The sequence below is a fragment of the Acanthaster planci genome, linkage group LG15 (genome assembly GCF_054643075.1).
Source record: "Acanthaster planci isolate LZ-2023a linkage group LG15, COTS_SCS, whole genome shotgun sequence".
NCBI lineage: Eukaryota > Metazoa > Echinodermata > Asteroidea > Valvatida > Acanthasteridae > Acanthaster > Acanthaster planci.
The window spans coordinates 5,536,660-5,554,746 of NC_141791.1; the positions used below are offsets into that span (position 1 = coordinate 5,536,660).

General features: G+C 43.8%; 1 protein-coding gene across 1 annotated transcript in view; it reads right to left on the minus strand.

Annotated features, from left to right (window-relative positions):
- Positions 1-116: 116 nt before the first annotated feature.
- The window catches only part of LOC110990426 (DNA polymerase theta-like), a 21,206-nt gene continuing 3,235 nt past the window's right edge, over positions 117-18,087 (minus strand). The window contains exons 6-22 of the mRNA XM_087146519.1: positions 17,624-17,763; positions 17,136-17,343; positions 16,596-16,747; positions 15,375-15,693; positions 14,568-14,811; positions 10,347-14,035; positions 9,370-9,507; positions 8,905-9,062; positions 8,247-8,400; positions 7,251-7,411; positions 6,468-6,647; positions 5,053-5,365; positions 3,915-4,169; positions 3,370-3,554; positions 2,772-2,883; positions 1,681-1,950; positions 117-1,258 (exon numbers count right to left, since the gene is read on the minus strand). Of these exons, the coding sequence (XP_087002645.1) occupies positions 1,026-1,258; positions 1,681-1,950; positions 2,772-2,883; positions 3,370-3,554; positions 3,915-4,169; positions 5,053-5,365; positions 6,468-6,647; positions 7,251-7,411; positions 8,247-8,400; positions 8,905-9,062; positions 9,370-9,507; positions 10,347-14,035; positions 14,568-14,811; positions 15,375-15,693; positions 16,596-16,747; positions 17,136-17,343; positions 17,624-17,763 (6,911 nt within the window). The 3' untranslated portion in view covers positions 117-1,025. The remainder of the gene's footprint in view (positions 1,259-1,680; positions 1,951-2,771; positions 2,884-3,369; positions 3,555-3,914; positions 4,170-5,052; positions 5,366-6,467; positions 6,648-7,250; positions 7,412-8,246; positions 8,401-8,904; positions 9,063-9,369; positions 9,508-10,346; positions 14,036-14,567; positions 14,812-15,374; positions 15,694-16,595; positions 16,748-17,135; positions 17,344-17,623; positions 17,764-18,087) is intronic.

The window sequence follows — 18,087 nt, forward strand, 5'->3', positions numbered from 1 at the left end:
TGTTTTTCCTTTTTTTTTTTTCTTTTTTGTTGCTTGTTAAAAATTTACCCTCCAGTCACATGGCATCTTACTCTTGAAGATAAAGCATAAAAGCATAAAGCATAAAGCAAGTTTCCAATAACTAATGAAATGAATTTAGTTATCACACAATGGCATTTGTAATAATTGCAAGTTTATTAATTCAAGTACACATACAATTCTGAAAATTTTTTCCAGCAAAGAATTCTATACAAAATTGAAACGACATCCGATGAAAGACAAAACAGCAAGGCACACGTGAATTCATTACTGAATAGTAGTGTAATTCATGGTAAAATATAATGGTAATTTCCTGTCATTTGCCTCCTGGAAAATCCTCTAAATTGTAAACATTCCTAAAGCACTTACAATACAAATTGAAAGATACTACTGTGGTAAAAAAATTGAAATGAAAAAAAAGCTGTGTTGGTAAGACTAAACAATGCCCCCAACGAGCCATGGTGCAGACCTTATGGTGACTGATCCCACTTCAATTGGCATTCACTAATTCGTACCATCTCAGAGAACTCTGACTCTTTTGCAGTAGAAACAGCCATTTTACAAAAAAAAATAACAATACAGGTAAAAGTATTTGAAAATTACAAAAAATATTGCTGTTAACCTGTTCCCAAGTCTATCTGCTAACTTCTAATGCCTTGAGATTCTATGATTGGACTTGTCACATATGCATTAAGTATATTGAGATATTCTTCAATTAAAAAAAAATATGACAGTTCATTGACCTTAGATTTGCCCTTATTTTAGATATCAAAAAACTTATACATATGCATTTACATTACACTATTTTGTCACTACTCCAGCAACTTTGACCCAATTCTTTTTGGACCTAAAACTTTAAGCATCAAGCTTAAATCTTAACCTCAAAAATTTAATATTTTCCAGATTGTACTGATTGAGTTAAATCCTCAATGGTACCCTGACACAGGTCCAGTTCTATTATACTCCCAACATGGGACCAACTTCAACCTTAAATGATAGCCTGACACTCAGAGGTCCAAGTCGTCCATACTCCCCCACGTGGGACCCACTTTGACCTTAACTGGTAGCCTGACACTGAGCACCATTGCCGATTCCATCTCGGCCTTCACCAGCTGTGCCACCTGAATGACATCCTCCCTGTGGACTTCATAGATGAGTTCATCATGTAGCTGCAGTACCAGGAAGGCCCCAGAGGGAGTAGGGACAGCACCCCTACGGTTCTTCTTTCGCTGAGTCAAACCTTCAATGGTGAAGAAAAAGGGCCTGCCATTTTGAAAATGTTTATATACTATCTACATGTACCTTGGTCTTCCATTTGTTAGTTGTTCTAAAATTTATTATACTAAAATTGTGAAAGAGAAACAATTTATGTGTATCTCTATCTAAATCATCAAATCGAGGTAAGATATTAACAATATTTTGGACAACCAGACCAAATGTTGAAAATAAACAAGCACTTCATTGGTACCCACAAACTAGTGCACCAAAAACCAAAGTTCTCTACATGTATATCCAAAGACTATAGACAGGATGTCACTTTGTGGAATGCCAATACTTCACTCTGTAGTGTAACTAATGAATTCCTGAATGTTATAAACTTGGCCTCATAAACTTTAACAGTTCACCGAGGCTTCTACTATACCCCACAATCTAGTCTTTCACCTGTATTAACATCCGCTCTGTGCCGGTGAGTCAGCCTCGTATTCGGGAATTCCTGTGCCAGCCTACGGTCAATTCTCACCATGGCCACCTTGACTAGGTCAGCGGCTGAGCCCTGGATGGTGGTGTTGACAGCCTGTCGCTCGGCCTGGCTGCGGGCGGCCGGGTTGGTGTGGGTGATAGCTGATAGGAAGCGTTTGCGGCGGAGGAGGGTTTGCACGAAGCCGTTGGTCCGGCAGCTCTCGACGGTGTCCCGGATGTAGTTCTTCATTCCTGCAGGCAAGACATTTTGAAACCACTACTATGGACTATGTTGTTGTTACTGAGCTTTGCAAGTACACACTTGCTGAAAGTACAATGGAACTCCGTTCAAGCCATTATTGCTCTTTATCTCCAATTTCCTTGGCATAAAATAACTGAGCATATTTCCCTTCCCCCATGAGACAGGATGCTATACTATTGGGGGCTGCTCTCCAGCTAATGCCTATTTATAGCCCTGTGAGGGGAAAGGCAAGCAGTGGTGATACTAGCTTGTCCACAGCCACAACCTATTGCCAGCAGACTCAAATCCCAACACTATCAACCTTGAGCAGAAGCACCCTGTCATTGGTTGAAAAGAGCCATATTGATTGGGGAGTGTTCAATTTGTTGGTAGCAAAGCGGCTGTAACACGTGCATGTCATATTTATTCGTGAACAAGCAAAGTGCAGTGCCCATCAAAGGAGCCTCCATTGCTAGGAAAAATTGCTCTTTTGGTCTAGCTCGGGGCTTATAGGCCACACTTTTGTACATTTTTTCTGGAGCAATGGGAAAACTTTAGCTAGTGCATGTGTATACTGTGTGTAGGCTATTTAGCCAAGCATGTAGAGGTATTCTGACTTAGAATTGACCCCATTCTGCAATTTATCCATCTTTGGAAGGGGGGGTGGTTGGGGGAAAACAAGAGTGTGAGTGGAGAAACCTTTCAGATTTTTGAAAGCAGAAACATGCTGTTGTTGTTGTAGACTTCTATATTGAAATTGGCAGTTGGTCCAGGCGGAGGTGTAATGGGGAGGAGCTATATGTACGTGTGGGAGGGAAGAGGGAGGACGTACCCCCGTACTGAGTCTTAAAGGAGTCCATGAAGGCTGCTGCATCTTCTTCAGACTCTCCAAGCTGCAGGCCCAGTGCCTTGGCTCCGATGCCATACACCATGCCATAGCATATCTACCAGAGCAAATGCAAAGGGCCAGATTGTACTTCGAACAAGTGGCTTTATAACAGTCAATTGACAGAGTTTCCTGCAGTATTAAGGGAAAGGGCTGTTGTCCTACTACAAGTAACAGTCAGTCACGATATTGCTTGACGGTACCCGTGCTAACCGCAGACGTCTGAAACTTTCACTCAATCCATGCAATTATACTATTGCACAACCTTCAGACTTAGTATCTTTCACTTCTTACATGTTCACAGGAACAATATCGAACTGATAATGAAACTTACACCCCCTCTGACTGCTGTACCAATTGGAACTACCACTGACAACAAATAGGGTAAAAGGTGATGTTGTAATGCTTTGCTCTAGTTGTTGAGGTGACAGCTCAGAATACAGAATATCAATAACCAAATTAAACAGAATGAAAGGATGAAATTTACAATTAACCGAATGACCGGGTGCAGATCACAATTAGTCAAGTGCCCCGCCCCATGTACCTGCTTTGCTTGTTGGCGTTGCTTGGGGGTGACCTGACTCTCCGCTATCTGTTTCCACTGGGCAGCTATGCACTTGAAGACGTCTCCGCCACCATTCAAGATGCCTGCCAGCTTGGCATCTCCTGACAGGTGAGCCAGGATCCGCAGCTCCAGCTGAGAGTAGTCGGCGGCAAGGAGCACACCTCCTGGGAAACATAACATTTATGGCAGCTATTGTAATTTAAGCACCGCCTCCTTAGAAGTCTTTAGGGGAGTCACAGTGAAATGGTACACCCTTGCCTTCCAGGTTCAAATCGAACCCAGGTCAACATGTGGACTGAGTTTTCAGTACCTGCCTAATTCTGTGGACTTTACCTAAAACAGTTATCTGGGGTTTGCCTCCCATATCTAAAAACTGAAAAATAACACACTCAGGAACCAGCTAAGAACTTCCATCAGTTAGTTTCAGTTTCAGTGTGTTTATTTCTGATTATTAGGAACAAGGAATATCATATATATATAAAATGAGTACAAACACTTCACAAAAACCAGGGAGTACTGGTCACCTTGAAATGGACAGAATGCATGCCGGACACTGACAGCACAAGACGGAGCGAGTTCACCACCTCCCTTGTCCATGCAGCGCTTGTTGCTTGGCTGAACTCTCCCCTGCGTCTGTCGCACCCGAGCCCTTGTGCGGCATGACAGCCCAGTGGGCACCGCTGAACCCTGGGGTGGGCTCTCGCCAATGGCGGAGGGCATTTCAATCTCAAAGTCACGAGGGATGGCTTGAAGGTTGGGGTCGAACAGACAAACCCGACCTACAAAACAAGAAGTCAGAATTCATGACATAAAGCTTAAGGTTACACTGGAATCAAGCCAACAGTGCGTTAACCCTAGATGCAGTGTGATTAATACTGAACCTTTTTGAAATCAGCCCGGTTATAAAGTCTTAACTTGTGGACCTTGGAGAATTGTGAAAAGTATCTTTCTTTCAATGCAAACAGAGCAAGTGAATAGTTGACACTCATTGTATAAACACTGCAAACCACTAATTCACCAGAATTGATTCTATCTGAGTAATCAGACACCTTGGTAAGCTCCATCAAACCCCATCCTCTGATGAGTTCAGCTGACCCAAGCCCAATTGTAAGTTAACTTAGGACGAATGTAAACATGCTCCTATGGAGGGTTTGCATGGCTGCCATCTAGCGGGCCAGTGCTTTAGTTCCATGGGTTATGCACAAAGGAGGTTTCTGTGTGGCTTAAAAGAACTGCCCAGCAAGATGGCAACCACGTAAAGCCTCTAAGTTTCAGTTCAATCCAATGTAGGGCTTGTTGTTATGGTCAAATATGTCGTAGCACCAATGGGTCCACAAACAAGCATTAATCACTTCACTGAGAAAAGTCAACAGTTCTGGCCAACCGGTCTTGGATAAGCTACATTTTGCCAGAATTTCATTCCATTATCATAATAAAATTGTATGAAAATGACTGTAAGACACGATTCAATGAACTACTTAAGGATTACAAAAGGAGAGAAAATGCAGTCCAATAAATATCAAAGAAAATGTTGAGGCCCCTCCGGTTAGTAACAATAACTACATTAACACTTGATAATGTCGCAGTGAGATGAGCCATGGGATCCTGGCATGAGGAAGACCAAGGCTGTCTCTTAGTGTCTCTCATCTTCTTGGTGTGTACCTGTAGCAGTGTGGGTCTGACAGGAGGCATAGATCCTCTCCCCTCCCAGCTGGGCATCAATCTGTAGCTCCTTCAGCAGAGGGTACACCACCTTGGTGACGGCTGCTGTGATCCGACGCCACTCTAGCACCACTCCAGGCAGTGGGTGGAAGGGGCGGAGCTTCTCCAGGGCGTTCTTGCAGGTGCTGAAGTGTTTGGGGAGGCGCTGTCGGCTGCCCCGGGTGCCGAGAGTCTTGCGGAGGGTGGTGGTGGTTGTGGTGGAGGCTTGGGTGGGGTCACCATTTGGTGGCAGTCGGAGCTCAACATACAGGACCTACAGGTGGAGGAATTAACAATAAATTGGGAGATGACGTAATGTTAAACTGGAGGTTTAAAAGGTTACTCGTTTTTATCCTTTACACTGTAGGCTGCCAATCCCTCCTCTTGTAGCATACCTTGTGTGTGCATGTGAAAAGGATACGGAAAATAACGACTACTGAGATATCAAAAGGATCAGCACCTCTATTAATGTTCATAAGGACTGTAATATAACAAGAACATAAGTTGATAAATCTCAAGTCTTGGTTTATTCCGGCTTTGGAACAAAAGTTTAATTAGGATTCTTCCTAGGTGAGATGATTACTTTATGTGCACAGTTTAGAGAAAAATACATGTAGCCTCAACCAATTCAAACTGACTAGAATCAGATGCCAAATCACAAGGTTTGGATTGACCCAAAATTCCATAAAAGAGACTTCACAAACCTCTTCATTTTGTTAATGATGCTCCCTGTTAGACACAATGTCAACAAGATTTTTCTGACTAAAAAACCTGGACCACGTGTGGTTTTTAATTTTTTCCCCACCCCACAAGGCATGCAACCCAACAAAATATTTGTTCCTGAAACAGCATTTCTTTAAACCTGGATCACGCATGGTTTAAATTTTTCCATGCCCCACTGTGTACTGATTATTTTTATTTCGCACATCCAATCCACCAAAAGAATTAATCCTCCCCATCTCAGGATTTCTTTATACAAAGCTGGGTCATGCCTGGTTCTATTTTTTTCCCTGTCTGTGATTCTGTCGGCACACCGCGGCTGTCAACAAGTACCAGGAATGCAGTCATCTGTGGAAGCATTACGCAAATCGGTACCCTTTTTATGCAGGATCCCTAAGTAGGTCGGCAGTGCCGAGGGTCGGCCAGTTGGGGCGCACCAACCCTCAGCACAGTGCGGCACTGTGGGGCGCACGCACAGCGCCAATTTGACGCCGTGCCTTATCTAAAACAAAAAGGCACACAATGTCTGAAGACAACATCTTTCTAAAGTCTGACCACATTTTCAAACGCATGTGCATTTCTAACAACAATCAGCCGCCAGACTATCAACCTATCATGGCCAGCAGCCAGGCCAGTCTTTAGTCTTTCATGCTCACCTGAGCAATGTCGTCAGGTGATGTGAGCGAGAAGCCATGACCAGCCATCTGATAGGCCTGCTCCTCCAAAGCTGCCAGCTTGGCTTGCATGACAGCCTTCTGGGACTCACACTCAGCCTGGCTGAAGCCAAAACCCGTCAGCTCCATGCGGGCCAAGACCCTCATGCTGGGCATTTCAACCTGGGGGGGGGGGAGGCCAAGCCAAATAGACGGGTTACAGCATAATGTAAACGATGAAGTTGGTAGCGTATCGTAAATACTCAGACGGATGATGCCATAATCTGAATGACAAATTTGGTAGCAATATATACAGATGAAGACACTGCCCACACGTACACGTACATCATGCATTGCTCACAAAACTTTTTGACAGTACTTGGAGAGCACTGTGTTTACAGAACTTGTATTATGTCGGTAACTGGCAAACCAAATGCTGAAATGATACATTTACCTCAATTGTATTTGTTTTGTTGAATTATGAATGAAGCATCCACATTTCCATGATGCAAAAATGATTGAATTACTATTGTTAATAAGACACAAAGAATTCACATGAACCATATCACACCCTCTTTGCATTTTCCATGTCAGCTTGCAAAAGCAATCTCAGATTCCATGCAATGTCCAAACCCCAGCACACTTCTTCAGTACATGTAGCTACAATGTACATGTAGGGCTGTTTGCCATAGTTCATGTTGAAGGCAAAATCTCAGGGACACTGGTGATAGATGGTATTATCATATTGCTACAAAGATCCCAGGCTGACTCTGGATAATTTCTTACCTCAGTGAATGCTTTGTAAAGTCCCTCCTCCCTCAGGGTGGGTTCCAGGTGGTCCATGAGAGCTAAGACCAGGACGGATTCTGTGGCTGCCCTGAGACGGCCCGTGCCTGACTCCTGGGGTGCCAGAGCCAGACTGCCCAAGCCCAAACCGCCACTCATACCTGAAGCGGAACAAGGGGAGGGTGGGGAAAGGGAGTAGTGGTAGGAAATGAAAGTGGTTTCAAAACGACAAATCTGTGTTCATCTTATGCGCCTATACTGATGATTCTGACACAAACTGCTTGCAGAAAAAGGAAAAAAAATAATTCAACACGTTCAGGCTTAACCACTTCATGCCAGGGCATTTTTCAACGTTGATGATGCTGGGCCGGCATGACTATTTTTTCCGTTTTCAAAATCCTTCAAAAATTCATCATTCCATTTAACGGTCGTTTATAGCCATACGAAGTAATCTTTAGGCACTACTCTAAGTTGACAGGTGACCTTCATTGACGCCCGAGTATTTCAGCCAGGCCTGCAGCCTTGTAAACAGAGCCCAGATTGTGCGGTGTTATACAACTGTCATTTGTTCACGAACCTGGCTCCGTGCACTGCTGACCTCTTTTCAATAGGGGCCATATTAGCGTGCAGCGGTGCTGTGTGGCTCATCGCTGCAGTGGTAGAGCGCTTTTGTCCCCGGTGATAATCCGCTTGCTCTCAATGCCCCAAACCCTGATATACGGTTTCAAAACAACACTGGATTATCACCACTTTTGAGAGTGTAAAATGCCGGTAATGCCCAGCAGCCTGATCTTTTGTTCGAAGTACGGTCTTTTGTCACAGACCCCGGCCACGAATATAAACCATACGGCTCCGATTTCGGAGTCCCCGGCTGGTAGTAGTTAATAGTGAGTTAAAAATACTCACCATTCAGAGACTTGCCCTGCAACTGATCACTACAATATAAATTGCCAGTGTTGCCTTTAACTTTTAGTGCAGACGAGATAGTGTCTTTACCTTCCAAGAGTGTGGCTTCTTGGGGTGTGTAGTGAGTGACCAGCCCGTGCAGGTTCCTCTCCTTAGCTCCAGGGTTAATTAGCCAATGAGCCACCTTAGGGTCTGCCAACCCACTACCAAGGCTAATACCACAACTACAACTCAACACCTTGTACTGGAAAACATATCATATGCATCAATACCATCAGTTTTACTATAACATCAGTAAAAAGTAACCATACAAAAGAAACAGAAAAAACCTAATCAATATTAGGTTTTGCCCTTTATAAATATAATACATATGTAAAAGTATATTCAGGATTTTTGGAATACTCAGAATTTCAATACTATGCAGGTGGAACTCAAACCCACAACCGTTTATAAAGAAGAGCAGTTCTCAACAGTAAAAATTGCAAAAGTTACTGAGCTGGCAAAAAATTTAAGTTCCTGTTAAAGCATGTTTGTGTAAACAGCACTTCTCAAAATACAATGTCAGTGTTGGGTGAACAAAACAAATTTACACGTATGTTCATTATCATTTATGTTCATGTATGTTCATTATTAACCCCAATGCGTAAACACTGTCAGATCCGTTTGATTTTTATTTGTGCAGCATCCACAAATTTCCCTGCTTTTACTGCATGGGTACTACATGAGCACGCACAAGTCATGTTCTTACATGTCCTTTGCAGTCAAATGCCAGTCTGACAACTTGTTGCGACCTCTTTCGGACTGATATCTTCTCTAACTCCAGGTGCTTCTTCACTGCATGCAGGCGTTGGTCAACTGGTAGGGTTGGGTCCAGAGGAGGCTGGACTAAGCTGTCGTCTGGATCAACTGAAGCAGTGAAATGAATAAAAATGGACTCCTTGAAATGGAGCTCGAAATAATGTGGCAATATACATGTAGGTGATTACAAAGTCCTTTTTTTAATAACTGGCTTGTTCAGTTTTTGTTCAATTATAAAAACAATTCAAAATCACTTCTTTTCCTCAGATATTCAAAGTGTACATAAACTTCAAGATGGAAATGATGATAAAGGAAATTAGCACAAATGAAAAAGAAACTGGAATGAACACAACCACAAAAGAGATGTCATGAAGTATCACTGGTTATCTTACATCTAATATTACAATTAACCCACCACTGCCTAATTCCTTCTGGAAGGATATGAAGTAGGCATCTTTGTCCTCCCAGCAAATTGACAGACCAATCACCACCAAGCTCTCATCTCCAACTTGGAAGCCATTCAATGTATCATGCTCCTTCAGTCTTGGGGCAGCTTAAGTAATAAGAACAAATGCACATTTAATAAACATTTACTCCTCTAAACAACTTGAAATAGTCCTGTTTGACAACAGCAAAAACATTTTGAAATACATGTATATGTACTTCGCAAGCACTGTTTAAGAGTTTCTGTGGCGTAATAGTGAACTTAATTATCTTAATTTGAGACCAATTTGATTTATTAGACTGTGAAAAAATGGGAAAGGAAATCAAGGAGGATTAACCACTTCGGACCGGGGCATTTTTCAATGTTGAGGATGCTGGGCCGGCATGACTATCATTTTTTCCGTTTTCAAAATCCTTCAACAATTCATCATTCCATTTAACAGTCGTTTATAGCCGCACGGAGTAATCTTCAGGCACTACTCTAAGTTGACAGGTGACCTTCATTGACACCCGAGTATTTCAGCCAGGCCTGCAGCCTTGTAAACAGAGCCCAGATTGTGCGGTGTTATACAGCTGTCTTTTGTTCACGAACCTGGCTCAGTGCACTGCTGACCTCTTTTCAATAGGGGCCAGATTAGCATGCAGCGGTGCTGTGTGGCTCATCGCTGCGGTGGTGGAGAGCTTTTGTCCCCGGTGGTAATCCGCTTGCTCTAAATACCCCAAACACTGGTATACGGTTTCAAAATAACGCTGGATTATCACCACTTTTGAGAGTGAAAAATGCCGGTCATGCCCAGCAGCCTGGTCTTTTGTTCGGAGTACGGTCTTTTGTTACAGGGCCTTGTTTCCTTTGTCCGAGTTCGGAGACCCCGGCCACACATATAAACCATATGGCTCCGATCCCGGAGTCCCCGGCTGGTAGTGGTTAATATCTGTATACAGATTTACCTTGTCTGATATTCCCTCCGATTCCTCTGTCTTCTACTGGGGGATGGTATTTCTCACAGGCCACTGAAAGAGAGTACCTGGATTTAGTGCCCCACTCCTTTAAGAACATCTGGAAGAGCTCCTTACTGGAGCAGACATCGATGACAGTGAAGCTACCCTGGGTGGCCGAAGGTTTTGGAGAAGTCTGTTGGACTGAAGCAGAAGATCCTTCTCCTTCAGAGGACGAATGTCTTGGAAAGGTGCAGTGACGCTCTCCAGGAGTGGGCTTGCCTCGTAAAGGAGTGGGAGGCTCAATTTCCAGGCTGCTGTCACTATCCCATTTGAGATTGAGCTGTGACTCTCCAAGTGCCGCATTCAGATCATCTTGTGGACCTAGAGGAGATTTGAGCTGTGGAGTCTTGGAAGCTGCTGCCACCGATCCCAAACAACCCTGCTTCCTTGAAACCGGGGATTTTATTTTCTCCTGTGATTGGACTTCCTTTCGACTCTCTAGGTTTCTTGAAACTCTCAATGGTTTTGAAGCCTGCTTTTGGCGACCTGATAATTTCTCTCTAGGACGTAAAGATCGCAGAGTATTTTCCTTCAATGAGAGATCTCTTGAAGGTCTGTGCTTGGGAGTTCCTTTCAGGAGCTTCGGAGTGTTTGACTTCTCTTTAGGAGGCGTAGGAGAAATGAAATCCCCATCACTCTTTCTCCTGTTGTCTGGTGTTTCCCTGTTAGATCCTTTATGAGTAGATGGACTTTTCTCTTTTGAAAGATCTTGACAAGGCTTCTTAGTTGCCACAGCCTCTCCTGCTAGTTTCTCAACATTTTCAGAGCTTCTCCTTTTCAACTGCTGTGCTTTGGTGGGTTTGGTCCGTTCTGTGCCCTGATTGGACAAGTGTTCATGTGCAAGGAGAGTCTTTGCACTAGTGCATTCAGAAGTGAAATTTGTGGTGGCAAGTTTTGCAGAGCTTCTCACTGATTTGGACTGTATAGCACTGCTGCCAATTTGGCTAATGCTTTTTCTACAAGAACGAGTCCTGCATTTAGTCTCAGTGGCTGGTGAAGACGTGCTAGAAAATGAATCTCCGGCAAAGAAATCTAACATTTCAATGGTGCCAGGGCTTAATTGGTCACTGATGGCATCCAAGGCAGATGTTTCCCCAACTCTTGTTTTCCTACACTGGAGCCTCTTCTTCAGTGCTGTGACAGACCTTCTGCCTTTTTCACTGATGTGTGAGGTTTTTGCAGAGGTTTTTATGATACAAGTGTTGAAATTGCCATTGGAGGGCAAGATCTGTTGTTCCTGCTCGGGCTCCAATGCAAATTCACTAACAGACGCATGAATGTCAACCTGTGCATTCTGGACAGGACTTGACTTGGGCAGAGGTGCAGTGGCCCCTCCCTCCTCATCAAAGGATAAAGAGTCATTCCATTCGGGTGCAAGAGCCAAGTCAGCCTCCAGCTGCGAGTAGACGAGAGGCTCTTCTCTGCCTACACTTGCCGATGCCCAACCTTCTGCGCATTTGCCACAGCCTGATTGCCGTCTGTAGCTCAGACAACAAGGATCACCACCCTTTGGTTTAAGGTGTTGGACATTTGTGTTTGGATGCTTGTTGGAAGCATTTTCAGCAGTGCTTTCACCTTCCAAAAATGGCTCCGTTTTATCAATGACAAAGGAACACTCAAGAGTTTCTGCTAGATCCAGTGACATCTCCTCCTCTTGGAAAAATTCAGAGTATGGTGATTCAGCCTGGCAAAAGGTCAAGACAAGCTTCTGTTTCTTGTGTGAACTTTTCTTCACGATACTTTTTCTCTGAGCACTCTTGAGTATTGGCCTTTGGCTGGTGCCCTGATTGGCCAGTTGTTGCCTGCTGTAAGACTTCAAGGCAGGGGAGGCTGATTCTGCATCAAGGTCGTTTTTAGAGGTGTGAAATCCGTCAATGAGCTTCAAAACCTGAGAGTCCAGGGTTGGGAAGGATGTAAAGTGCAGACCACCGTCCCCTATTTTTGTATGGACTGATGCCTGGCTATGTGATGGCTCAATCTCACTTGCTGTGCTTTCATTGAACAGCAAGGCCTGGGAATCCAGCGGAGAGTAAGACGGTGATGACTGATGGGTCTTTAATGATGAGATGGTAGTTTTGTCGTTATCCTGTTTCAGCTGCTGGTCTTGTTGAACCTTTTTATTAGATTCCCCTTCATGGAAGTGATCCACAAGTCTCAGAACCTCAGGATCGACTGTAGAAAAGGTCAGAGAGACGTGCGGCTCCTGCTTCACAGAATTCATGACATTTGTGCGTGTAGTCTCAGAAGGTTGCTTCTGGTTTTGAAGGCCCGAAGGAAGTGTTTCTTGGGCCGCTGGAACAGAACTCTGTAAACCAGTTCCTGATTTTTCTGAAAGGTGAGCACGTTCTTGCTGCTCTAGGAAATGAAGCATTTGGGAGTCAAGAGGAGAAAAATCTGGAGATATTGGGGCAAGGTTCTTGGTGAAGGGATTATCATGGTTTCGATTGGGAGTTCCGCCTTGGATGACTGGAGGACTGTTAGGGCAGGAAAACAATTCTGGAGATGTTTGATGGATGACTTGTTGGTTTTGATGTTTGGCTGCTTTGGGAGTAGCACAACATTTGGCAGGCTCTTCGATGACACTACGTGCATGTGATTCTGAAGCCACAACTTGATTGGCATTGATCTGGTCAATAGAATTTTCACTAGTAAATGCCATTGACTGATTGTATGACTGGAGACTAACTGGAATAATAGAATGGCAGCCATCAAGCACCTCTAAACTGGACTTCCTACTGTCGTTAGAAGCATGGGCAAGTACCCGTGGTTTGAATGCATTTTCAGGGTAGATTTCACATTTTGCGGGGGAGCTACGTGTAGGCTTTGGAGCACAGACGCATGTTTTTCCTGAAGATGAAGCATCAACGTGAACATCAGCATGAACTGTTAAAATTGTTCCTTGACCCGGTACCCCAGCACAGGCACTAGCTGCACCAGTCTTGTGCACTGAACAATTGTGATTCTTTAGTGGCTTTGTTTGGGAGCAGGATGCACAGAGTGGTGCTTCATTTTCCATTACAGTATCAAGAGTAGCAGTCTGACCGAGGGAAGATGGTTGGAGTGGAGGCCCATCCTCCTGGCACTTTTCGGTGGATCCTGAAGACCCTAGAGTTCCAACTGATTCATTTGGCAGGTCTTCATTGTAGTCTGCTACTGTTGATGAGTTAGTAGCTTTTGAACAAACCACAGATGTACAAAGGTTGGTATTAGGCAGCTGAGTTACTTCCTGTGATACCCTTTCCTTCTGAATCTTGTCAGCATCATTGGCAGATCTTCGAGGTTGAGAAGTCCCTTCCTGTTGCATCAATTTGATCCCCACAGCTGTTTCCTGGACAAAAGATGAGGGTTGATGATTTGTTTCACAGTCAGTCCTTGGAGGCTTAATTCTCGACAGTGATGTCCTCATTTCGTTTCGACTTCTATCACCGTCATCCTCGGATCTTGGTGAAAGATCTTCTTGTGGTTTCCACTCAACACCAAGAGCTCCTAGGTCTACCTTGAGAAGATCCTTAGCTTCCTGGACTATCATTAGGGCAGCCTGCTGCTCCGTCAGGCCCTTACTCCCTGTGGCCCAGATGCAGCGAGACTGCTTTCTCTCTTGAACTTCATATTCCTGCTCGTCGATGGCTTTACGTGAGCTGACAGCAAAAATAAATAGAATGCTTTCAGTGACTACTCTTTATCAAATTTGGAGGCCTGTTGTAAAATAGCATTTAAACTCAGGTGGACAAGGAACAGATATGGAAAAACAGCGTCTACATGTGAATAAAATTAAGCAAAGATATATACTGTAAGCTGGAGAGTAAATCTGCCATTACCTTCTATCTAATCTGAAGGGAATGGCATCAAACATGACACTATACCACAGAAGATAATGGAAAATAACTGGCTGTGATTGAACACTACTTCAGCCATAAATGAAAATTGTGATCTTTGGTGAGAATCCAGTTAAACCTCCCAAGCCCACACTCCATTAGCATGGACACTTCCTATTCCTTTATGCTTTGACAGCACGTTGGAATTCCACAAGAATGAAGAAACTGGCGAGTACCCAAAAATAAATGGAGACAATTGAAATATTTCTAACCTGACGATGCAAAATTTGTAGTCATAAAAAATGATTCCTGTTTAAATCAATGAAAGATGCCCAATTTGCAATCTGTGTCGTACCTCTGGAATGGTACAGCCCGTCGTAACACATTCTCCAGGTCAGAAGGCTTAGCTGCAGCCAGAGCAGCAACAGAAGCAAAACCACTGTTGAACAGAAGCCTGGCACGGAAGGCATTGAGGAGAGAGATCCGTACCAGGTCACAGAGTTCCCGCTGCACACCAAAGGTCAGACGGCTCTGAAACTGGGCCAAGAGAAGTTCCATGTTGGTCCAGCCCAGCTTACTGCAGAATGTCGTCACCATACCTACAGGTCCGGACCAAAGAAACATCAATCAGCACCAGGTACATGAATAACTTACTGCACAAATCTTCTGTTTGACAGCAGAAATCAAGTACATGTGGACGTGCAGTGTGTTTTACACGTACTTTCACACTATATTGCTCAATCCTGTGAATACAAACTACTCATTGTTTCTCTAGACAAGGTCTGCTCCATGCTGTCACATTCAACTTAAAAGTTAGCAGGTACATATTCCACAAATGTGCCAACACAGATGAATGTTGATGAACAAGTCATTTGTAATTCAAAACTGCAAATATATGCAACCTTCCTCTTGGTAATGTCTGTAGCTCCTGCTGCAATTGTCAGTGATTCACCATGTTCACTGCCGAGACATCGCTTGTAAGTTGTGAGAGGTACAGAAACTTTTTCATCTACCCAATGTCTTCACCATCTGGCCATCGCATGAGCTAGTTTAATATTGACGAGGCAAATTTGAACTTTAGCCTGTAATTAATTTGTCAGCAAGTCACTGGCTTAACAAGGACAAGTGTAAGACCATCACCAATTCACCTAAAACAGCATACCTGCAAACGTTGCAGCCGACTGCTGCAGGCTCTGTAGCTGCCCTCGGGCGCAGCCGTACTTCTGGGCAGCCACCACCACTGGCATCTCTCTCACTAAGTCATTGAGGATCAATGTGGTGTAGAAGCGTTTGTGGATGGCCAGCGAGTGCTGCAACCGGGCACTGTGGGTGGAGAGGGCACCCTGGGCGGCCCGGATCAGGAAGCGCTCCTCTACCCCCACCAGCTCTGCCACACGGCGCTGGTCGGTGGGCAGGTTCTCCCAGGTGCACATGAACTGGTACCAGTCAGGCTGGAAGCCTTGGTCATAGATGGGAGTTACCTGTTCAAGTCAGTTCAAGAGGAATAAATTCTGGTAGTTGAAGATGCCCCGGGATAACATGCTATTATAGCAGCATATCTCCCTTCCTGCAGTTATATCTGACGGTAAAAGCAATTTTTTCTGTAAAATCTCTGTTTTTTTAGAGCCCGGCCTCACAACCATCAAAATATCAATTCAATGCTAACTAAATATTAATTATGTCAAGGGGAATTCTTTGGAAATATTTTATGACCAATTTTTTTACAGGGAATATGAGCAGCCAAATCATTGAAAAATAAAATCCAGTGAAACATGTTTGATACATTTCGAAGATACATGAGCTGTAGGTTTATGGGTATACCATGTAATCAATCTCTTCAGAAGAGGTCCTCAGCAGGATGGCTGGGGCATCCTGTCTGAAACGTCGAGGTGATACTCACCAGTTCTTCTCAGAACCACACCTCTTCTGAAGACATTTAGAAGGTTTGCATGGTGAGGTGATGAGTTAAGCTTGTGGTTACACCATTTATAAATACCATTTATTCACACCATTTATCTCCTTTTGATGTTGGTTCTGGATAGAACCAGTTACTCAATGTTTCAGGCAATGTGCTCTGTCCGTCACCAGGAAAATGAACAGAGCTTAGAAGTTCCCTTTCTGCAATGACAGACAGAGCACGCTGCTCAAAACATCGAGTTTAAACCAGCTTTAATCAGAACCAACACTTACTAAAAGAGACATAGTTCATACATGGTGCAACAACAAACCTAACTTGTTGATCAAAACTCTGAAGACAATTTTAAAAGCCGTTTGTAAATTCCATCAGAAAGGACTACGTATATTCCAAGCAGTGGATGGATGTATGATACTGAATACCTGACTGAAAGTTAAGAGTGGGGGGAGTGCTAAACAGCAGGCTTACCTGGTAGAGGAGATGGAGATCATTCTCAAGGACAAAGTTCTTACGAGCTCTCTGCAGCTCAGAGAAGACCACCAAGGCTTCGTCAGGGGACAAGGCAGAGGTTAAGGTAGCACTGCCCAGCTGGGTGGGTCTGAATACTTCCCGAAATACTTCTAGAAATCAAACGGGAAACTTTTCTCTTTAGATTGCTCAGTGCTAAATTGCATTCAAACCATGAAAGTAATCACACACTGGTTTTACCCAGCACTTTGAAGTAAAAACCTAACAGTGCTTATTAAGTTAATTCAGATTTCCTCAGAATGTCAGACCACAATCTTTGTTCATATAATGTTTTGTCAGCTAAGAAAAGAGAAGGTCGCCACTGCAAATCAAGTCTGGAAAAGCAAATATTTCCAAAGGGACTTCATTCACAATGGCACAGAACAAGATGAAAGTTTCAGTGGAATCCCTATTCTACAACATAACCCCACTAAACCACCTTTCAACAATTTTTTTGTGGGCTATAAGACGGATTTTACATCTCAAGATTGAATTACACACCACCGGTTTGAACCTCCTGGAGTATTACAAACTCCTGTTCCTGCAGAAACTGGACACATTTCTGGATGGCCCCTGCTGTGCTTCCCCCGTCATTGGCAGGTGCGTTCTCTTGATCTGTAGGACCTGGTGTTAATCCCACTGCTAGCAGAGTACAGCTGGCATAGCAAGACACCTCATCTGGGGTACAAGCAGCCCCGCTGGCAATCACCTAGAGATGAAAGATAACAAATGCAAAGCACAATGATGAATTCTGGAGACAAACGCTTGTCCATACTGAATACACGTGTTGGCAGTATCTTAACCATTTGTTATATACAAAGGGTGCATTCTTTGACAGGTGCAGCATACTGGTATCTTGTGATATTTTAATTGAGTTGTGGTAAGAAATTGAACAGAACCATAACAATAAATTAGCGCCTTCCAATCTGCCAACTGTTATTCCACTGTAAGGCCATCACATCCACCAATACTCTAGCATAAAGCTGTACCTCTAAGATGGCCCGTTTCATGGAGTTACTCAAGGCCTGTCCTTGTTTCTTCAGACAGCTCCGTACAGGAGGCAGAGGAGCCTGCAGAAGCCGGGCGGCCTTGTCTCGCTCACTGGGCTTACATATCAAGATGCTCTCCCCTTCAAAGTCAGTCAAGCAAGGCATGATATCAATCCTCTAGTCATGAAAATCTTGTTATCATGCAGATGTTGTGGAAGCTTTTTGCCACTGCAGCCCAAGGTTCAATTCCCCGGTCGGTCAACATGAAAATTAGGTTTTCTAGTCCTAACGTGATTCCGTGGACTCTAACCTGAATTTTCTCGTAGTGTTTCCCTCCCACCCCTAAAACCTTAAGGTGCTTTTCATTGTCTCATCTATACACATTGTTTCAGGCTTACGAGCAACAGTACCTAGGGCACTTCTGAGGTACGTGTACAGTAATTAATTCTTGGTTTTATTTCCAG